Genomic DNA, 23,686 nt, shown 5'->3' on the forward strand with positions numbered 1-23,686 from the left:
TTTTCCATGACCCCGGGTCTCCGAACCGACCCCATTTTCGGGTCTAGAGCCCCAGATCCTGTTCCTCCCCCTCCTCCTCCTCCTCCTCCTCCTCCTCCAGCTGCTATAGACCCTCCTCCTCCTCCACTACCGCCGGAGGAGGTACTGCCACCAGCGCAGCCTCCTGCAGTAGCAGAGTCCCCTCTCGCCTCCCTGTCTTTGCTTCGAGACCGGAGACCTAACCCCGTGATACACTTCGATAACTCCACGCCCGCGCGCTCCACCACCTCCTGGGCTGTGAGGGACATGAACTGCGCCCACGCCCTTTCAGAACATGCACCGACGGACAAGGAGGAGGACACTAGAAGGGCCGCCCCAGCAGCAGGAGGACGCTGCCATCATAGGCTGGCTTCGAAGGATCGACCTTTGGTTCTGTAAGTGGCCAGGAGTCGAAATCCCACATGTCTACTTCGTTTAAATGAAAATAATAATAGATAGGCCTCTGTACTATCTATTTATCTATCTATCTATCTATCTATGGAGCTCATGTGGCCTGGAATAATTTCAATAGATTTCTATTCAATTCACAAATTGAATTTTCTTATCCAACTCAAAATTTGAGTCGAGAATTCCAAAATCCGTTAAAACTCAAATCATATTTCACTTAAATACGTCAAAATTTCCTCTTTTTTTCCAATATATATAATAAACACTGCTCTTGAATACACCGTGTATATGTGTATGTCAGATATACACACACCGAATGAAAAATACACTCGTATATACAGAAACGCACACACACAAACACACCCTTTTTCCTCCTTCTTCCAGCGAATCTGGAAAACCTCTTCCAGCGAGTCTGGAAAACCAAACCCTCTACAACGATGCTTCTCGTATCACTCCTTCGTAAGCACTGAATATATATAGTTAATCTTCGCCCTTTTATATAATCTAAATAGGCAACGGAAATCTATAGATTGCCAATAGGAGCTTTATAAAGGGTCAGACGATTGCCAGGACGCGTGTTTGCCTAACCGTGGCTGGCGATGGACTGACTGTGTTTACTGGAGGAGGTGGGGGTATATGAGCGGGATGGGGGGGTAGGGGGTTGCGGAGATCCCCCCCCTGGGAGGAGCGCGGGGGGGGGGGGGGTGGTGGGGGAGTGTAGACTAATTCCCAACACGCGCACCGTAAAAAAATATTTTTTTTTTTTAAATATTTGAATAAATTATTTAAATTAGATAAAAAATTTTATAATTATTGAATTATATACAACTTTAATCATCATTATTCCATCCCGTCTATTCGTAGACGATAGAAATAGACGGAGAAATAACAGATCTTGCTACTATTGAAATCATTTTAGACGGCCGATATTTGCAACACTTAAAACAGCAACATCACTGAACACTTCAAACCCAAGTGTTTGATTTCTGTGAGAGAGAGAGAGAGAGAGAGAGAGAGAGAGAGAGAGAGAGAGAGAGAGAGAGAGAGAGAGAGAGAGAGAGAGAGAGTCTAGGGGATTTTTACATATAATTCGATTACTAAAATCGTAGAAACACTCGATTAGATCAATGAGAGAGAGAGAGAGAGAGAGAGAGAGAGAGAGAGAGTACAGTACTGCCATTTTAATAGGATAACTCAAGATTGCAGTAGACCTACTGCCATTTTAATAGGATAACTCCAGACTGCAGTAGACCTACTGTCATTTTAAGAGGATAACTTAAGACAAGAATAGGCCTACTGCCATTTTAACAGGATAACTCAAGATTGCAGTAGACCTACTGCCATTTTAATAGGATAACTCCAGACTGCAGTAGACCTACTGTCATTTTAAGAGGATAACTTAAGACAAGAATAGGCCTACTGCCATTTTAACAGGATAACTCAAGATTGCAGTAGACCTACTGCCATTTTAATAGGATAACTCAAGATTGCAGTAGACCTACTGTCATTTTAAGAGGATAACTTAAGACAAGAATAGGCCTACTGCCATTTTAACAGGATAACTCAAGATTGCAGTAGACCTACTGCCCTTTTAATAGGATAACTCAAGATTGCAGTAGGCCTACTGCCCTTTTAATAGGATAACTCAAGATTGCAGTAGACCTACTGCCCTTTTAATAGGATAACTCAAGATTGCAGTAGGCCTACTGCCCTTTTAATAGGATAACTCAAGATTGCAGTAGACCTACTGCCCTTTTAATAGGATAACTCAAGATTGCAGTAGGCCTACTGCCCTTTTAATAGGATAACTCAAGATTGCAGTAGGCCTACTGCCCTTTTAATAGGATAACTCAAGATTGCAGTAGACCTACTGCCCTTTTAATAGGATAACTCAAGATTGCAGTAGGCCTACTGCCATTTTATTAGGATAACTCAAGATTGCAGTAGACCTACTGCCATTTTAATAGGATAACTCAAGATTGCAGTAGACCTACTGCCCTTTTAATAGGATAACTCAAGATTGCAGTAGGCCTACTGCCCTTTTAATAGGATAACTCAAGATTGCAGTAGACCTACTGCCCTTTTAATAGGATAACTCAAGATTGCAGTAGGCCTACTGCCATTTTAATAGGATAACTCAAGATTGCAGTAGACCTACTGCCCTTTTAATAGGATAACTCAAGATTGCAGTAGGCCTACTGCCATTTTAATAGGATAACTCAAGATTGCAGTAGGCCTACTGCCCTTTTAATAGGATAACTCAAGATTGCAGTAGACCTACTGCCCTTTTAATAGGATAACTCAAGATTGCAGTAGGCCTACTGCCCTTTTAATAGGATAACTCAAGATTGCAGTAGACCTACTGCCCTTTTAATAGGATAACTCAAGATTGCAGTAGACCTACTGCCCTTTTAATAGGATAACTCAAGATTGCAGTAGGCCTACTGCCATTTTAATAGGATAACTCAAGATTGCAGTAGACCTACTGCCCTTTTATTAGGATAACTCAAGATTGCAGTAGACCTACTGCCCTTTTATTAGGATAACTCAAGATTGCAGTAGACCTACTGCCATTTTAATAGGATAACTCAAGATTGCAGTAGACCTACTGTCATTTTATTAGGATAACTCAAGATTGCAGTAGACCTACTGCCCTTTTAATAGGATAACTCAAGATTGCAGTAGACCTACTGCCCTTTTATTAGGATAACTCAAGATTGCAGTAGACCTACTGCCATTTTAATAGGATAACTCAAGATTGCAGTAGACCTACTGCCCTTTTATTAGGATAACTCAAGATTGCAGTAGACCTACTGCCATTTTAATAGGATAACTCAAGATTGCAGTAGACCTACTGCCCTTTTAATAGGATAACTCAAGATTGCAGTAGGCCTACTGCCATTTTAATAGGATAACTCAAGATTGCAGTAGACCTACTGCCATTTTAACAGGATAACTTAAGACGAGAATAGGCCTACTGCCATTTTAATAAGATAACTCTAGGGTGGAGTAGGCCTACTGCCATTTTAATAGGATAACTCTAGGGTGGAGTAGACCTACTGCCATTTTAACTGGATAACTCAAGACAAGAATAGGCCTACTGCTATTTTAATGGGATAACTCTAGGGTGGAGTAAGCCTACTGCCATTTTAATAGGATAACTCAAGATTGCAGTAGACCTACTGCCATTTTAACAGGATAACTTAAGACGAGAATAGGCCTACTGACATTTTAATAGGATAACTCAAGATTGCAGTAGACCTACTGCCATTTTAAGAGGATAACTCAAGGCAAGAATAGGCCTACTGCTATTTTAATAGGATAACTCTAGGGTGGAGTAGGCCTACTGACATTTTAATAGGATAACTCAAGATTGCAGTAGATCTACTGCCATTTTAACAGGATAACTTAAGACAAGAATAGGCCTACTGCTATTTTAACAGGAAAACTCAAGACAAGAATAGGCCTACTGCTATTTTAATGGGATAACTCAAGATTGCAGTAGACCTACTGCCATTTTAACAGGATAACTTAAGACAAGAATAGGCCTACTGCCATTTTAATAGGATAACTCAAGATTGCAGTAGACCTACAGCCATTTTAACAGGATAACTTAAGACAAGAATAGGCCTACTGCCATTTTAATAGGATAACTCAAGATTGCAGTAGACCAACTGCCATTTTAACAGGATAACTTAAGACAAGAATAGGCCTACTGTCATTTTAATTGGATAACTCAAGATTGCAGTAGACCTACAGCCATTTTAACAGGATAACTTAAGACAAGAATAGGCCTACTGCCCTTTTAATAGGATAACTCAAGATTGCAGTAGACCAACTGCCATTTTAACAGGATAACTTAAGACAAGAATAGGCCTACTGTCATTTTAATAGGATAACTCAAGATTGCAGTAGACCTACAGCCATTTTAACAGGATAACTCAAGACAAGAATAGGCCTACTGCCATTTTAACAGGATAACTTAAGACAAGAATAGGCCTACTGCCATTTTAATAGGAAAACTCAAGACTGCATTATTATTATTATTATTATTATTATTATTATTATTATTATTATTATTATTATTATTATTATTACAAGACAAAACTAGTTGCCATAGTAGGCTACTAGTGCTAGCCACCGGCTAGTGGAAGCTGTTTTAATAGCACTGGCTAGCGTCAGCAGATATATTGATAGTACTATGCTATTAATGCATTAGAAATGTGACAATGGTGTTAGTAATAATACTAGGAACAGCTATGGGCTAGTAGCATATGTACTAATAATAGCACCAGCCTAGGCTAGTAATAGGCAATATGCTAGTGATATCAGCCTACTAGTAGTGGTGTTAGTAATGATACTAGTAACAGCTATGGGCTAGTAGCATATGTACTAATAATAGCACCAGCCTAGGCTAGTAATAGGCAATAGGCTAGTGATATCAGCCTACTAGTAGTGGTGTTAGTGATGATACTAGGCTAATATTACTAGTCCAGTAGCAGTGGGACTAGGAACAGCTATGGGCTAGTAGCATATGTACTAATAATAGCACCAGCCTAGGCTAGTAGTAGGCAATAGGCTATTGATATCAGCCTACTAGTAGTGTTGCTATTAATGATACTAGGCTTATGGCTTTGGTTTAGAGACCAGTTCTTGGCTAGTGAAGATCTTGCTAGTGAAGATCTTAGGCTAGTAGCAGCGGATTAAGCATTAATACTTAGCTATTAGCAGTCATGCTAGTAACAGTGTTTCACTTATAAAGATTGAGTTGATAGCATTTTTAATCGTAATAGCAGTCTAATAACAGTACCAGCCTAGTTGTAATAGCAGTCTAATAACAGTACCAGCCTAGTTGTAATAGCAGTCTAATAACAGTACCAACCTAGTTATTAATGTGCTATTAATAGTATTAGGAAAATGCTAGTATTAGTGCTACTACTATTATTATTATTATTATTATTATTATTATTATTATTATTAGCTAATTTACAACCCTAGTTGGAAAAGCAGGATGCTATAAGCCCAAGGGCTCCAACAGAGAAAAATAGCCCAGTGAGGAAAGGAAATAAGGGAATAAATAAACTATATACAAACATTTGAACATTCAAAAACATTTAACAATCTTAAAAACATCTTAAACACCACAATTAATACATTCACAAGAACAAGAAAAACAGAAGCATGTAGTGAATTCTGGAGTTAGCCCTTCCCGTCGGCCTCCAACACCCTTACAAAATATTGATTAAATTCACTAGTACGTTTTCAAGCGATCTATAATTCTCTCTCTCTCTCTCTCTCTCTCTCTCTCTCTCTCTCTCTCTCTCTCTCTCTCTCTCTCTCTCTCTCTCTCTCTCTCTCTCTCTGTTTTGTTATTATTATTATTGTTATTATTATTATTAATGATATTTTATAGGTATCTATATATGTATGAAGTAATAATAATAATAATAATAATAATAATAATAATAATAATAATAATAATAATAATAATAATAATAATAATAATTATGATGATGATAATGATGTATATATTATTATTATTATTATTATTATTATTATTATTATTATTATTATTATTATCATTATATGTATATCATATGTGTACATATATTTATATATATATATATATATATATATATATATATATATATATATATATATATATATATATATATATGTATATATATATATATATATATATATATATATATATATATATATATATATATATATATATATATATATATATATACTGTATATATGATAATAATAATGATGTATATACTGTTATTATTATTATTATTATTATTATTATTATTATTATTATTATTATATATGTGTACATATATAAATATATATACATATATATAGTATATATATATATATATATATATATATATATATATATATATATATATATATATATATATATATATATATGTGTGTGTGTGTGTGTGTGTGTGTGTGTGTGTGTATGTGTGTGTGTTTGTGCATTAAATATATTCGACCTTTTAAAACACACTCACATGAAAGAAATATAATTCGTTTATTGAATAAGGGAATATATAATTATAATAGAAAATTAAAATTAAAAGAAATGAAAATATGAATCTATTATTTTTGAAATGGACATGAGCAGGACATATAATAAGAAACACAGATAATATATTGACATTAAGAATAATAATAATAATAATAATAATAATAATAATAATAATAATAATAATAATAATAATAATAATGTTATTATCCTCTATTCGAACTAGACTGAAGTTATCAGCGAAGGAAAAAGATTTATATATTCGATATTTTTCTTTTACGATGTTTTTATCAATGTATATCTTAAGCTGGTGTTTACACATACACGTACCTTGCTCCCGTAAGCCTGAACTATCCGTTTTTAGACCGTCTACTTGCCCCCAGTAAATATATTTGATATATTCAATTTCTTGTGGTCTTAAGATAGATGCAGAAAATGTTATTATTAAACGAGCAATTATAGATGTTTTTTATGACCAAATTACTATGATATAATTTATTATTATTATTATTATTATTTTTATTATTATTATTATTATTATTATTATTATTATTATTATTATTATTATTATTAATAATAATGTTATTGTTATTATTATTATCATTATAATTAACAATAATAATAATAATAATAATAATAATAATAATAATAATAATAATAATAATAATAATAATAATAATAACATTATTATTATTATTAACAATAATAATAATAATAATAATAATAATGATAATACTAATAATAATAATAATATTATTATTATTATTATTAACAATAATAATAATAATAATAATAATAATAATAATAATAATAATAATGATAATACTAATAATAATAATAATATTATTATTATTAATAATAATAACAACAATAATAATAATGATAATAATTATAATAATAATGTTATTATTATTATTATCATTATTATTATTATTATTATTATTATTATTATCATTGTTGTTGTTGTTGTTGTTATTATTATTATTATTATTATTATTATTATTATTATTATTATTATTATTACCTTAGCTACAACCCTAGTTGGAAAAGCAGAATGCTATAAGGGCTCCAACAGGGAAAATAGCCCAGTGAGGTAAGGAAATAAGGAAACATAGAATAGTGTGCCCGAGTGTACCCTGAAGACAGTAAAAGACCATGGTGCAGAGGCTATGACACTACCCAAGACTAAGGAACAATGGTTTTATTTTGGAGTGTCCTTCTCCTAGAAGAGCTGCTTACCATAGCTAAAGAGTCTCTTCTACATTTACCAAGCGGGAAGTGGCCACTGAACAATTACAGTGCAGTAGTTAACCCCTTTGGATGAAGAATTGTTTGGTAATCTCAGTGTTGTCAGGTGTATGAGGCCAGAGGAGAATGTGGAAAGAATAGGCCAGACTATTCGGTGTATGTGTAGGCAAAGGGAAATGAGCCGTAACCAGAGAGAAGGATCCATGAGTATGTCTGGTCAGTCAAATGATTTAAGAAAATATACTCTTTGATATATATATATATATATATATATTATGAGAGAGAGAGAGAGAGAGAGAGAGAGAGAGAGAGAGAGAGAGAGAGAGAGAGAGAGAGAGAATGAAATGAAGAGTTACTGGAAGTGGGATAAATATTATGGATATGAAAAAAGGCTAATGTGGTTAATATATAATGAGAGAGAGAGAGAGAGAGAGAGAGAGAGAGAGAGAGAGAGAGAGAGAGAGAGAGATTAAGGGCTGCCTTTTTGGTCCTATACTGCTGGAAAATCTTGCTCTGTTTAGTCATTTTATATTATATATTCCAAGTCATTCAGTCATTCCCACCTCCTATTGCTAGTTTATTGTCAAATCCACATTATAGAAGCACTTAGAGAACAAGAAAGTCTCCAGTTTCCTTTCGAAAGCCTTGATAATATCTTGTCTTTCTGATGTCTACTGGGAGCTTGTTGTATAGACTTGGGGCAGCATATTAATAATAATATTGTTATTATCCTAATTTAAAAATATTAATAATAATATTGACTTTAAAAAAACATGATCCCGAGTAGATTTAGGACTCTCCCGTTAACTCTGGCATTGTCTAACGTGTCTACTCCAGGTCTACTATTTAGTTCATCTACTTTAAGAAGATCTCTATCTCTATCTCTAACTCTATCTCTATCTCTCAGTCTATTCTATGGTTTAAGCTCGTCGACACTGTAAACATATTTCTTTTGCTATTCGAACTAGACTGAACTGGAGCAGCTCTTCTAGGAGAAGGACACTCCAAAATCAAACCGTTGTTCTCTAGTCTTGGGTAGTGCCATGACCTCTGTACCTTGGTCTTCCACTGTCTTGAGGTAGAGTTCTCTTGCTTGAGGGTACACTCGGGCACACCACCATTCTATCTTATTTCTCTTATTGTTTTGTTGAAGTTTTTATAATTATATATGAAATATCCGTTTTAATATTAATACTATATTATTTTAATTGTTCATTACTTCTTTTTAGTTTATTCATATCCTTATTTCCTTTCCTCACTGGGCTATTTTCCCCTATTGGAGCCCTTTTATTTATAACAGCCTTCTTTTCCAACTAGGGTTGTAGCTTAGCTTATAATAATAATAATTATTATTCAATGGAACCCCAGTTTCTTGTGCCCGGGTTCGATTCCCTGGCAGACCAGAAGCTATTATCTTTGAGTTGATTCCCCCTTGGGGCTCTGATCCCAAAGTAGAGAGAATCCAGATATTAAGAGATGTATAATATATATATATATATATATATATATATATATATATATATATATATATATATATATATATATATATATATATATATATATATATATAGATATACATACATACATATATAGATATATGTATGTGTGTATGTATGTATGTATATATATATATATATATATATATATATATATATATATATATATATATATATATATATATATATATATATATATATATATATGTATATATATAGATATAGATATATATATATATATATATATATATATATATATATATATATATTATATATATATACATATATATATAAATATATATATGTGTATATATATATATGTATATATATATATATATACATATATAGATATATGTATGTATGTATGTATGTATATATATATATATATATATATATATATATATATATATATATATATATATATATATATACATATATACTTAGACACATATACAAATGTATATTATTATTATTATTATTATTATTATTATTATTATTATTATTATTATCAGCCAAACTACACCACTAATTTGAAAACTGTATGCTACAAGCCCAAGGGCTCCAACAAGGAAAACAGCTCGGTGTAGAAAAAATGGCGAAATGTCGAATAAGACACATTTATGAGAATTGGTAAACAATATACATTGATATCAGTAACAACATTTAAATAGATCATTTATTTATTTCCTTATTTCCTTTCCTCACTGGGCTATTTTTCCCTATTGGAGCCCCTAGGCTTATAGCATCTTGCTTTTCCAATTAGGGTTGTAGCTTGGATAGTAATAATAATAATAATAATAAACTATAAAAACATAAAAACATTTGCTGCAACTTTGAACTTTTGAAATTCTGATTCAACTGCCCGATTAGGAAGATCATTCCACAACTTTGTCACAGCTGGAATAAAACCTCTAGAATACTGTGTAGTATTGAGCCTCATGATGGAGAAGGCCTGGCTATTAGAATTAACTGCCTGCCTAGTATTACGAACAGGATGGAACTGTCCAGGGAGATCTGAATGTAAAGGATGGTCAGAGTTATGAAAAATCTTATGCAACATGCATAATGAACTAATTGAACGACGGGCCAGAGATTAATATCTAGATCAGGAATAAGAAATTTAATAGACCGTAAGTTTCTGTCCAACAAATTAAGATGAGAATCAGCAGCTGAAGACCAGACAGGAGAACAATACTCAAAATAAGGTAGAATGAAAGAATTAAAACACTTCTTCAGAATAGATTGATCACCAAAAATCTTAAAAGACTTTCTCAATAAGCCATTTTTTTGGGGGGGGAGGCAATGGAAGAAGACACAGACCTAATGTGTTTCTCAAAAGTAAATTTGCTGTCGAGAATCACACCTAAAATTTTAAAAGAGTCGTACGAAGTTAAAGAAACATTATCAATGCTGAGATCCGGATGTTGAGGAGCCACCGTCCTTGACCTACTTACAATCATACATTGAGTTTTGTTAGGATTCAACTTCATACCCCATAATTTGCACCATGCACTAATTTTAGCTAGATCTCTATTAAGGGATTCAGCAACCCCAGATCTACATTCAATAGAATTGATGCAAAGAGAGTAGCATCATCTGCATATGCAACAAGCTTGTTTTCTAGGCCAAACCCCATGTCATGTGTATAGGCTATAGTATGAAGCGTTTTAATTCTTTCATTCTACCTTGTTTTGAGTATTGTTCTCCTGTCTGGTCTTCAGCTGCTGATTCTTATCTTAATTTTTTGGACAGAAACTTACGGTCTATTAAATTTCTTATTTCTGATCTAGATATTAATCTCTGGCACCGTTGTTCAATTAGTTCATTATGCATGTTGCATAAGATTTTTCATAACTCTGACCATCCTTTACATTCAGATCTCCCTGGACAATTCTATCCTGTTCATAATACAAGGCAGGGAGTTAATTCTAATAGCCAGGCCTTCTCCATCACGAGGCTCAATACTACGCAGTACTCTAGAAGTTTTATTCCAGCTGTTACCAAGTTGTGGAATGATCTTCCTAATCGGGTGGTTGAATCAGTAGAACTTGAAAAGTTCAAAGTTGGAGCAAATGCTTTTTTGTTGACCAGGCGGACATGAGTCTTTTTATAGTTTATTTATGACATATTTGTTTTTTATGTTGTTAATAGTTTATATATGACATGTCTGTTTTGACGTTGTTACTTATTTTAGAATGATTTATTGTTAATTTGTTCTCTTCATTTATTTATTTCTTTATTTCCTTTCCTCACTGGGCTATTTTTCCCTATTGGAGCCCCTGGGCTTATAGCATCTTGCTTTTCCAGCTAGGGTTGTAGCTTGGATAGTAGTAGTAGTAATAATAATAATAATAATAATAATAATAATAATAATAAATGTAGTGGGCCAAGAACACTACCCTGAGGAACACCAGATATCATATTCCTATACTCTTGCTTGAGGGTACACTTAGGCACACTATTCTATCTCATTTCTCTTCCTCTTATTTTGTTAAGTTTTTATAGTTTCTATAGGAAATGTTTATTTAAATGTTACTGTTCTTAAAATATTTTATTTTCCCTTGCTTCCTTTTCTCACTGGGCTATTTTCTCTGTTGGGGCCCGTGGGCTTATAGCATCCTGCTTTTTCAACTAGCGCTGTAGCTTAGAAGGTAATATATATATATATATATATATATATATATATATATATATATATATATATATATATATATATATATATATATATATATATATCTATTTATATATATATATATATATATATATATATATATATATATATATATATCTATATATATATATATATATATATATATATATATATGTGTGTGTGTGTGTGTGTATGTCTGTGTTTTCAACTGTATCAATTTTCAAAAACCAATAACAAAGAGAGAGAGAGAGAGAGAGAGAGAGAGAGAGAGAGAGAGAGAGAGAGAGAGAGAGAGAGAGAGATAGCTTGATTAAAGTTTTAACCTGGTAAACAAAGTACTAAGAACATACATATATATATATATATATATATATATATATATATATATATATATATATATATATATATATATGTGTGTGTGTGTGTGTGTGTGTGTGTGTGTGTGTGTGTATAATATTACTTTTGTTTCGTTTTACGTCTTAACAAATATTTTGGTTCTTGATTCTTCGAACCGAGTTAACTAGATCACACAGAGAGAGAGAGAGAGAGAGAGAGAGAGAGAGAGAGAGAGAGAGAGAGAGAGAGAGAGAGAGAGAGAGAGAGAGAGAGTCTTTGTGCTTAAGACGTGCGTATTGAGAGCCAGATGGACTTTGAATCTTGTAGCCTACTTATCTAAATATGTCTTCAAGGTAAAATAGAAATAAAATATTTATTACAGATACGCAAATACTATATAAAAATAGTAACTCGATTTAAAGAAACCTTATAAATACGCATTGTTAGCGTATTTAACGCACGTATATTCATTAAAAATATCTTTTGTTTTTAAAATGCAAACACGTCACAGATGACAATGCTGACGTATCTTTAAGTCCTAACGCTGGTTTAAACAACCCAAGGGTTACTACGCCTTATATTTACGATATATTATAGCAAATTATCTCACTCGGTCGATTATATTAACTCATTATATATAATATAAACAGTATGGTTATTACAGAAGGATATAACCAGTTAAATTAAGATTTTCTGTCCATTTTCTTACTAAAATCAATGGATATTGTGCCATATTTTACGATATATCGAAGCAAATTAATTAACTTGATGATTATAATAACTAATTATGCGTGGTATAAACAGTCTGGTTATCGTAGAAGGATATAACCAGTTAAATTACGATTTTCTGTCCATTTTCTTACTAAAATCAATGGATATTGTGCCATATTTTACGATATATCGAAGCAAATTAATTAACTTGATGATTATATTAACTCACTATATATAATATAAACAGTATGGTTATTACAGAAGGATATAACCAGTTAAAATGCGGTTTTCTGTCCATTTTCTTACTAAAATCAATGGATATTGTGCCATATTTTACGATATATCGAAGCAAATTAATTAACTTGATGATTATAATAACTCATTATGCGTGGTATAAACAGTCTGGTTATCGTAGAAGGATATAACCAGTAAAATTGCGGTTTTCTGTCCATTTTCTTACTAAAATCAATGGATATTGTGCCATATTTTACGATATATCGAAGCAAATGAATTAACTTGATGATTATAATAACTCATTATGCGTGGTATAAACAGTCTGGTTATCGTAGAAGGATATAACCAGTTAAATTGCGCAGTTTTTTGCTCATTATTTTGCGGTTTTTAATATCAAAGACATTCTATATACGATTTAATGAAGTAATTTACCTAACTATATCAATATAAATAATATATCATGTATGGTATAAACAGCATGGCTATTACTGAAGGATATAACCAGTTATATCGTTAATTTTTGCCCCGATTTTTGCCGTTTTTAAACCCGAACAAATAGATTTTTACTGCGCCTTATTTTTCGATTTATTGACCCAATTTACGCCAATTTATCAATTATAATAACCAATTTCATATTGTATAAACAGAATGAGTATCATGAAACGATATAACCAGTTATATAGCGAATTTTTACTCCGATTTTTGCCGTTTTTAAACCCGAACAAATAGATTTTAACTGCGCCTTATTTTTCGATTTATTGACTCAATTTATCAGTTTTAATAACCAATTTCATATTGTATAAACAGAATGAGTATCATGAAACGATATAACCAGTTATATCGTTAATTTTTACTCCGATTTTTGCCGTTTTTAAACCCGAACAAATAGATTTTTACTGCGCCTTATTCTACGATTTACTGACCCAATTTAACCCAAATTTATCAATTATAATAACCAATTTCATATTGTATAAACAGAATGAGTATCATGGAACGATATAACCAGTTATATCGTTAATTTTTACTCCTATTTTTGCCGTTTTTTTAAACAGTAATAAATTCAAACAGTCCAATTTACCCCCAATTTATCAATTATAATAACCAATTTCATATTGTATAAACAGAATGGGTATCATGAAACGATATAACCAGTTATATCGTTAATTTTTACTCCGATTTTTGCCGTTTTTTTAAACAGTCAAAATTTAAACAGTCCAATTTACCCCCAATTTATCAATTATAATAACCAATTTCATATTGTATAAACAGAATGGGTATCATGAAATGATATAACCAGTTATATCGTTAATTTTTACTCCGATTTTTGCCGTTTTTTAAACAGCAAGAAATTTAAACAGTCAAAATTTGGCGGGGTCCCGACAAGCCGAAGTCCCGGATGATGTTTACGTCACAGAAGTTCCAACAGGGAAGAAATATAGACGACGGAACTGGAAAAGTTGCGCCGCTAGAAAGACTTGTTTTAAAAACTTATTTGTTGTTAATGATATTATTTTTATATAAAAAAAGTCATAATAAATAAATTGAATTTTTATATATCATATTTATATATAATATGTATTTTATAATACGTTTTTTTAAGTATATAAATAAGGAAGTAAAACAAAAACGCAACGATTCATTCACTTATAGAGAGTTGAAAACGTAAACAAACCCTCTCCGGATCATCTTCTTCTCCCAGGACGTCGACGTTCCCGTCCCTTATAACTTGTACTTGGCAGTATAATGCTCCTCTAGGTGCCAAAAATCTTATACGCGGTTTTTATCAAAGTAAGTGAACTCCCTCGGAGGATTTTTCTCCGTCCAGAACGCAATTGTTCCCTTAGGTTCCCTCGTGAGGAGTTATTTCCCCGCCTAGGGAAAATACAGAGGAGGAGAAGCCGAAAGACCGACATCTCAGCTGATTGCAAGTGTCAAAATATTCTTCGAGTTTTTTTTTTTTATTCCAGTTTATCTTGTTTTAACCGTTCCTGTTTTATCCTTTTATGTTTTGTGATGTTGTTTTTATCCCATTTATGTATGAGAAGTTTTGTTTGCGTTGTGTGGTTGGTTATTTTTCCGGTTAACCTACTTTACGGGAAGCGAGTCTTTTGGTTAAACTATACCCGTGCACCGTTCGTCTGTTTTTCGATATATAATGACCTTGTCTTGGAGGTTTCATAATTATATGGTTGTATATATACTCATGAACCGTATGTACGTTCTATAATACGTTTATATAATGACTTAGTTAAATATTTCCCAGTTATTTTGTTATTTTTGTTAAAACTACTTAGGGGCTGTTCTGTTGGTCCTATACTGCAGCCTTTCCGTTCACTTTATCGTATACATTCTTAGGTGTTTAGCATTAACCATTCAAGGGTTCCTAGTTTTAAAATTTCCTGGTTATTTGACTATATATATTTACCCCTGAACCGTTCATATTTCCTCGGTGTAGAAATGTACGATGACCCAGCCTTTAATATTTTTCTTTCGAACTATGTATGATATAAACAGCATGGCTATTACTGAAGGATATAACCAGTTATATCGTTAATATTTACTCCAATTTTTGCCGTTTTTAAACCCGAACAAATAGATTTTTACTGCGTCATAATCTACGATTTACTGACCCAATTTACCCCAATTTATCAATTATAATAACCAATTTTATATTGTATAAACAGAATAAGTATCATTACCATCGAAATTAACTTGCACTCCACCAAAGGTAGGAAGTACGCCCAATACAATCTAGAAATATGTTTATGCTAACGTTCTAGTTAAAGAAATGTTGCCAAAATGTTTGAAATTTTGAGTGCATACATACGAGCAATATATATACACAATAAAGGAGTGTGTTGTAATGAATTGTGGTCAGGTATGGGAGTGTATGTATGATAGCGGCCACCTGTATATATGATGACGGCTGACTAAGAATACGGCAGTGTGGGTGTATGTAAAATAGCGGCCACCTGTATGTGTTATGGCTAACTTAGAATACGGGAGTGTAAGGGGGGTAACGGCCCCCCCCGCTAGGTAAGTAGGTAAGGACATGGGTTTTAGGTGAGGTTAGGGGGGAAAAGGTCAGGTTAGTTGATGTCCATTTTTAACAATGCGTGAGGAACTGGCCGCTGATATACAAAGGCTCCCAGCAATGTAAGGGGGGGTGTCGCAGGGCAATCATCAATTAAGTAGCTAAGGACATGTCTTGTAGGTTATGTTAAGGGGAAAGTTTATTTGCCGTCCATTTGGAGCCTTTGTATATTAGCGGCCTGTTCCTCCTGCATGCATAGTAAATGGACACCACCTAACCTAACCTACAAGCTGTGTCCTTACCTAACGAGGCTCCTGCGACCTCCCATTACACTGCCGTATTCTTAGTTGGCCGTCATCATACATACACCCCCAAGTATCTGTTTGAATGCTTTTCATGGGCATAGTTTTTAACCAAGTTATTGCCAAAGTGTATAAAATACTAATCTTTTGAATGCTGAATATCCCTAAGAAATATTTTTACCCTAATCGACCGTGATTAATATCATAACATAAATGTTGGCTCGATGTTGAACACACATAATTATCAGGCTAAGCTTGGACTGCTATGCGTTTCAAACTATAGTCCATTTCTTTTAGCGATGCATATTTGCACCGACTCGCGGCGGTGCCCTTTTAGCTCGGAAAAGTTTCCGGATCGCTGATTGGTTGGACAAGATAATTCTAACCAATCAGCGATCAGGAAACTTTTCCGAGCTAAAAGGGCACCGCCGCGAGTCGGGAAATGGACTATAGTAACTTCAGACAAAAGAATATCTAAATCTGGTTAGGGAATACCATATAAACTATACAGTATACTGTTATTAACGTAATTAAAATATTTTTGAATTATAATAGTCGACACTTTTTGAGTTATGATGGTCGACACTTTTTGAGTTATGATAGTCGACACCTTTTGAGTTATGATAGTCGACACTTTTTGAGTTGAGAGAGCCGTCACTTTTTGAGTTATGATAGTCGACACTTTTTGAGTTATGATAGTCGACACTTTTTGAGTTATGATGGTCGACACTTTTTGAGTTATGATGGTCGACACTTTTTGAGTTTCGACAGTCGACACCTTTTGAGTTACGACAGTCGACACTTTTTGAGTTACGATAGTTGACACTTTTTGAGTTACGATAGTCGACACTTTTTGAGTTACGATAGTTGACACTTTTTGAGTTACGACGGTCGTCACTTTTTGAGTCATGATAGTCGACACTTTTTGAGTCATGGTAGTCGACACCTTTTGAGTTATGATAGTCGACACCTATTGAGTTATGAAAGTAGACACCTTTTGAGTTATGATAGTCGACACTCCAACTGCTCCAAAATGCAAGTTTATAGTACTGTTATTCACATCACTTACATGTTATTATACTTTTCCCGACGTTATTCTCGTGACGAGATTAAGATTGTAAAAAGATGGGGTTTTGTTTCTGTATAACTAAAATACATCACTGTAATACAGGTGCCGATGTAAAGTCAATAACTAGCCAGTTACTATGAACTAGTGGGATGGAGGGAACTGTGGCGGCCGCGTGACTACCATTGCCACGGATGCAGATTAACCCTTTTACCCCCAAAGGACGTACTGGTACGTTTCACAAAAGCCATCCCTTTACCCTCATGGACGTACCGGTACGTCCTTGCAAAAAAATGCTATAAAAATTTGTTTTTCATATTTTTTGATAATTTTTTGAGAAAATTCAGGCATTTTCCAAGAGAATTAGACCAACCTGACCTCTCTGACAAAAATAAAGGCTGTTAGAGCAATTTAAAAAAAATTACTGCAAAATGTGCTGGGAAAAAAATAACCCCCTGGGGGTTAAGGGTTGGAAATTTCCAAATAGCCTGGGGGTTAAAGGGTTAAAGTGAACCTTAGGAAAATTTAGATACGAAAATTTAACATTTACTTTTAATTGTAGATTTCCAAGTTATTCGGCTATACCTCCACTCATGAACCTTTCAGATGGTTCTCTATACATAACGTCTGAGAACACAATGTCTAAGGTCGGGTTAGGCACTTTTGGTAACTAAACCGAACTAGGTCAAGATATGACAAACGGGAACTTCGTATATTGTTCTCTGTCCCTAGTGAACGAGAACATCTCGGTGTATTTCCCTCACGAACCTACCTGAGAACCGCGCCCTTCCCTTAGCTTTTGTCTACTGTAGGATAGAGTGCTCTTTATTAATCGAACATTGCTATAGACCCGACTGGTGCTTGGGTAAATATATACCTGGAAATTTAAGTTTTGACGTTTACCGGTATAGGGGAGCGTCCATAGCTTTACGGTAGAATTATAGAGTAGGAAATCAAACTGTTTGGATAAAATAAGGTGGTTATTTATTTTATATTTTGAATAATTTTTATTATTTCTGGCATGAACACTTTATTTTTGAGGGTGACTACCATAGATGAACAGCTGTCGGCATGCGCTAGGTATCGTCATCGATGATATTTGAAACGCCTTAAAATATATTGTGTGCCATTCTTACTTTATTTATATTAACTTGTTCAGGCCTATCATAGTCCCTATTAAAATGAAAATTACCCTAATCTAAACCAAGCAATATAGACATGATCAAGGCACCTGAGGTTTTCTTTTTGCCCGACCTTCTTGACGCACAGAAAACATACCACTTTCGTAGCCGTGTTCATCGCACTTAAAAACTTCCTTACTTAACCCTTTTACCCTCAAAGGATGTACTGGTACGTTTCACAAAAGCCATCCCTTTACCCCCATGGACGTACCGGTACGTCCTTGCAAAAAAATTGCTATGAAAATTAGTTTTTTCATATTTTTTGATAATTTTTTGAGAAACTTCAGGCATTTTCCAAAAGAATGAGACCAACCTGACCTCTCTATGACAAAAATTAAGGCTGTTGGAGCAATTTAAAAAAAATATACTGCAAAATGTGCTTGGAAAAAATAACCCCCTGAGGGTTAAGGGTTGGAAATTTCCAAATACCCCGGGGGGGTAAAAGGGTTAAATGAGCGTATACGATGGGATGTTTTCAATCCCGTTTTCTATTGTCGTTCATCAGCATTAGTTGAACATATACAAATATCTGTACCCTATACAGAGAATTACTTACTTATACAGTACTAGCAGACAATAAGTAATACATGTACACGTAAGAATTACTCGACTTTATTCCTGTGGTCGTACTGCACACTTTCCTAAGAAGTCTCCCTTACGCCGTCCAGACATTAATCGAACCCAAAAAGTAAAAAATATCCATAAATTAGAGTCTTAAAGTCTTGAATTAGTATTGTAAATAAAGAGGGTGTAATAATGCCCTAATTCTTACCTCGGTTGATCTCTGCGTCGGCAAGTAGTCGGCCGCATCAAAACGCCAGATTTCGTAACTGGAAATTAGGTTAAAGGAATTTTTTCACTACCCTATGGCAGCCCGTTCTTAATGTCGAATTGTCGTAACTCGAGACAGTCTTGTATTAAACGAATTTAAAACCGTCTAGTCTTTTCAGCATCTGGTTTATGATTTTTCTGTTACTTTAGTAATATTAATTCACACATCTGCAGCCCTTGTTCTCATGTATACTTTCCATCATTAATTCCAGTACACATCACAGGAAGTTCGGTAGACTTCGAGACGTCTGGCAGCTGTACATTGTAGAAGGTGATCTCGTGTTTAGCAAAAGATAAGCTGTTAGCAATGCTGCCGATCTTGAAATATGTGATCAAAAAGAATTTTTGGTGCTACTATAGGTTGATTCCTACCCTCTTTTTCTGTTCCTAACTCATTGTGGGGACTCAAATCTACTATAACGTGATTCCTACCAAGCAAAACAGCCAAATAATGTAATATTCCCCCTTCCAAGGTGTTATTACAAGAGTAACGCCTCGATTAAGCGTTACCAAACCAACTAATTAAACAAACGGTGTAAAGAAAACTACCATTTTACCTAACCTAACCTAAAGTGCGCTTGTTCCAACACTAAGTACTTGCCTCGAACTACTTTTTTAGGAGTATAGTAGTTCGAGTTAAGTACTGTTAGGAAAAATACAAATAACCTAAAATTTGGGATTTTATGGGTTTTTTGAGTATGTTTTATAGAGTAGAATAGATTAAAATATTGTCAAGAAGTGTTTTATCTAGCCTCCTTTGCTAGGAATCACCTCATACCCCGAAAAATAGGGTAGGAATCACACTATAGTAGAATCCTGATGGTAGGACTCGCACCCTAGTCGAAGCCTGATGGTAGGACTCGCACCCTAGTCGAAGCCTGATGGTAGGACTCGCACCCTAGTAGAAGCCTGATGGTAGGACTCGCACCCTAGTAGAAGCCTGATGGTAGGAATCACACTATAGCAGCACCAAGTTTTTACCCTTTTAACCCTTTTACCCCCAAAGGACGTACTGGTACGTTTCACAAAAGCCATCCCTTTATCCCCCCTTGGACGTACCGGTACGTCATTGCAAAAAAAATGCAATAAAATTTTTTTTTTCATATTTTTGATAATTTTTTGAGAAACTTCAGGCATTTTCCAAGAGAATGAGACCAACCTGACCTCTCTATGACAAAAATTAAGGCTTTTAGAGCAATTTAAAAAAAATATACTGCAAAATGTGCTGGGATAAAAATAACCCCTTGGGGGTTAAGGGTTGGAAATTTCTAAATAGCCTGGGGGTAAAAAGGGTTAATTTCATGACGTACTGTATAGAAATATTAATATTATTTTCTTAACCCTTTTACCCCCCGCCATAAGGTTAAATTTCGAGCACATTTAGCTAATATTTTTTTCAAATTGCTCTTAACAGCCTTAATTTTTGTTGTAGAGAAGTCTGGTTGGTCTCATTCTTTTGGAAAATGCCTGAAGTTTCTCATAAAGTTATAAAAAATATGCAAAAATAAATGTAAATAGAAGTTTTTTTGCAAGGACGTACCGGTACGTCCATGGGAGTAAAGGGGACGAGTTTTGTGAAACGTACCAGCACGTCCATGGGGGTAAAGGGACGAGTTTTGTGAAACGTACCATTAAGTCCACCGGGGGTAAAGGGACGAGATTTGTGAAACGTACCAGTACGTCATTGGGGGTAAAAGGGTTAAAAAGTACTTTCAACCACTTCTATTTAACCCCTACTTTTCTAACGTTCCGTGTACGTTTATTCCTTAAATGCCTTGCTAAAGGTTTTTTTTATCATATATAGTAAGATTTTTATCAAATTTTTACCAGATTATGATGTAATACAAGAATGAATCAAGTGTGAATTTAACAGTAGACGCTTCTCCAGACACTGTAGTTTGGTTAGCGAGGACTGTGTCAGTAATTAAAACGTGGGTCAATATTTACTATAGCACAATATTCCTGTTTAAAATGACAATTCTTAAACGTTTTTAAGTTGAACAGGCTGACAAATCCCTTTCATAGTTTACTGTATGTATGAAAGACCTATTTTAATGTTACTCTCCTTAATATCTTTTATTTCAATTGTTCATTACTTCCTTTGTAGTTTAGTTCCTTATTTCCTTTCCTCACTGGGCTATTTTTCCAACATTGTTACCTTAACATATTCTATTTCAATTGTTCATTACGTATCTTGTTTTTCATTTCCTTTCCTCACTCTGCTAGTTTTCCTTGTTGGAGCCCATGGGTTTATAGCATCCTGCTTTTCCAACTAGGGTTGTAGCTTTGCTAGTAATAATAATAATAATAATAATAATAATAATAGAATGTGGGTTCACTGACAACCCCCTCCCCTTTCTTGCAATGCTCCTACATCAAAGACGGCGGTTCATAATCTTCGAGTTTCAAAAGTAGGACTCCAAAGGCTATAAAAAGACTTATAAGCTTTCTGAGTTTCAAAAGTAGGACTCCAAAGGCTATAAAAAGACTTATAAGCTTTCTGAGTTTCAAAAGTAGGACTCCAAAGGCTATAAAAACTTATAAGCTTTCTGAGTTTCAAAAGTAGGACTCCAAAGGCTATAAAAAAGACTTATAATCTTTCAGAGTTTCAAAAGTAGGATTCCAAAGGCTATAAAAAGACTTATAATCTTTCCGAGTTTCAAAAGTAGGACTCCAAAGGCTATAAAATATAATCTTTCCGAGTTTCAAAAGTAGGACTCCGAAGGCTATAAAATATAATCTTTCCGAGTTTCAAAAGTAGGACTCTGAAGGCTATAAAATATAATCTTTCCGAGTTTCAAAAGTAGGACTCCAAAGGCTATAAAAAGACAAGATATAAAAAAAAACAGCTTCCGTTATCTGCCCTCCACCACGACGCAAACAAACAAGTCGGGGAGACAACGATAATAGAGTGATTAAAGTTCCCTTAGATTAGATTAAAACCACAATCTGACGGAGAAGGTAAATAAGCGCGATTGTGACATAACTGCTACGCGTCGTATGTACGTCGTTGAGTTTGATTTTATCGTTATTATCAATTGCTAAGCTACGACCCTAGTTGGAAAAGCTGAATGCTATAAGCCCAGGGGGCTCCCATGGGGAAAATAGCCCAGTGAGGAAAGGAAACAAGGGAAAAAAAATATCAATTGCTAAGCTACAATCCTAGTTGGAAAAGCAGAATGCTATAAGCCCAGGGGCTCCCATGGGGAAAATAGCCCAGTGAGGAAAGGAAACAAGGGAAAAAAATATTAATTGCTAAGCTACAATCCTAGTTGGAAAAGCAGAATGCTATAAGCCCAGGGGCTCCAATGGGGAAAACAGCCCAGTGAGGAAAGAAACAAGGGAAAAAATATTACAAATAACATTGAAATAAATATCTCCTATATAAACTATAAAAACTTCAACAAAACAAGAGGAAGAGAAATTAGAACAGTGTGCCCGAGTGTACCCTCAAGCAAGAGAACGAAACAAAGTATAGAAAGTCTAATGAAACTTTTATGGATTAATTCATGTAAAAAGCTGGAAATTAAATTTTGGAAGGTTAAAGGTCAAGCAAAATATCAAATTCACATCAGGTAATCAGTCATAAGTTTGAACATCGTTGTCGCAGAGACTTCAAACATGGTTCATATTAGAGTATATGAAAATCCACTCCAACTATTACACGTTAAGGTCAAAGATCAAGGGCAAGGTCGAGAAACAAGCTGCCGCGGCAGAGGTCTGCGCTCTCCTGAGCGTCCTCTCCAGTTTGGTTTTGTTACCATTCAACTTCTACAACTACTAATTATCACTCACAATCTGACCTTATTACCTATGTTTGCAATTCTTTTTTGTATTAGCCATTAATTGCAGTACACTTCACGGCTAATATGATGTCTAACAGGCGTGCATTGTAAGAAGATGCATGTGCAACAACGCTGTGTTTAGCAAAAGATAAACTGGTGGCAAAGCTGCCTGAAAAACAAAGTCGCTGCGCTAGTAAACAAGTGATCGAAAGCATATCTATAAGTTTTATTAAATGCTGTTAAAAGCTCTGTACAAAGTTTAGCCTAAGGTTTGAAGTACAGCAAGAATTACTCAGTTTTTTTTTTCTTTATCTCGTACGGAGGAGTTTGAAAGAGTCTGTCATTC

At 34.1% G+C, this 23,686-nt stretch overlaps 3 protein-coding genes across 4 annotated transcripts in view; 1 reads left to right on the forward strand and 2 right to left on the reverse strand.

The window, feature by feature from the left end:
- Positions 1 to 1,017, reverse strand: part of LOC137635730 (F-box/LRR-repeat protein 16) — a gene marked incomplete at its 3' end in the record, with an annotated part of 1,961 nt that extends 944 nt beyond the window's left edge. The window contains exon 1 of the mRNA XM_068368181.1: positions 1 to 1,017. This exon is cut by the window's left edge and continues 944 nt beyond it. Within this exon, the coding sequence (XP_068224282.1) occupies positions 1 to 287 (287 nt within the window).
- A 13,816-nt stretch (positions 1,018 to 14,833) lies between these two features.
- Positions 14,834 to 23,686, forward strand: part of Sar1 (Secretion-associated Ras-related 1) — a 32,017-nt gene continuing 23,164 nt past the window's right edge. Inside the window, exon 1 of one of the 2 annotated variants that reach the window (XM_068368186.1) lies at positions 14,834 to 14,929. The gene's annotated coding sequence lies outside the window, so the exon portion shown is untranslated. The other variant, XM_068368183.1, reaches the window with a different exon arrangement.
- Positions 17,008 to 18,165, reverse strand: LOC137635732 (luc7-like protein 3). Its single transcript, XM_068368182.1, has 2 exons — positions 18,129 to 18,165; positions 17,008 to 17,447 (listed from the first exon to the last, which is right to left on the reverse strand). Exons 1-2 carry the CDS (start codon positions 18,163 to 18,165, stop codon positions 17,008 to 17,010), a joined length of 477 nt encoding a protein of 158 aa, XP_068224283.1.

The sequence above is a fragment of the Palaemon carinicauda genome, unplaced genomic scaffold, assembly GCF_036898095.1.
Source record: "Palaemon carinicauda isolate YSFRI2023 unplaced genomic scaffold, ASM3689809v2 scaffold165, whole genome shotgun sequence".
In the NCBI taxonomy this organism is placed as follows: Eukaryota; Metazoa; Arthropoda; class Malacostraca; order Decapoda; family Palaemonidae; genus Palaemon; species Palaemon carinicauda.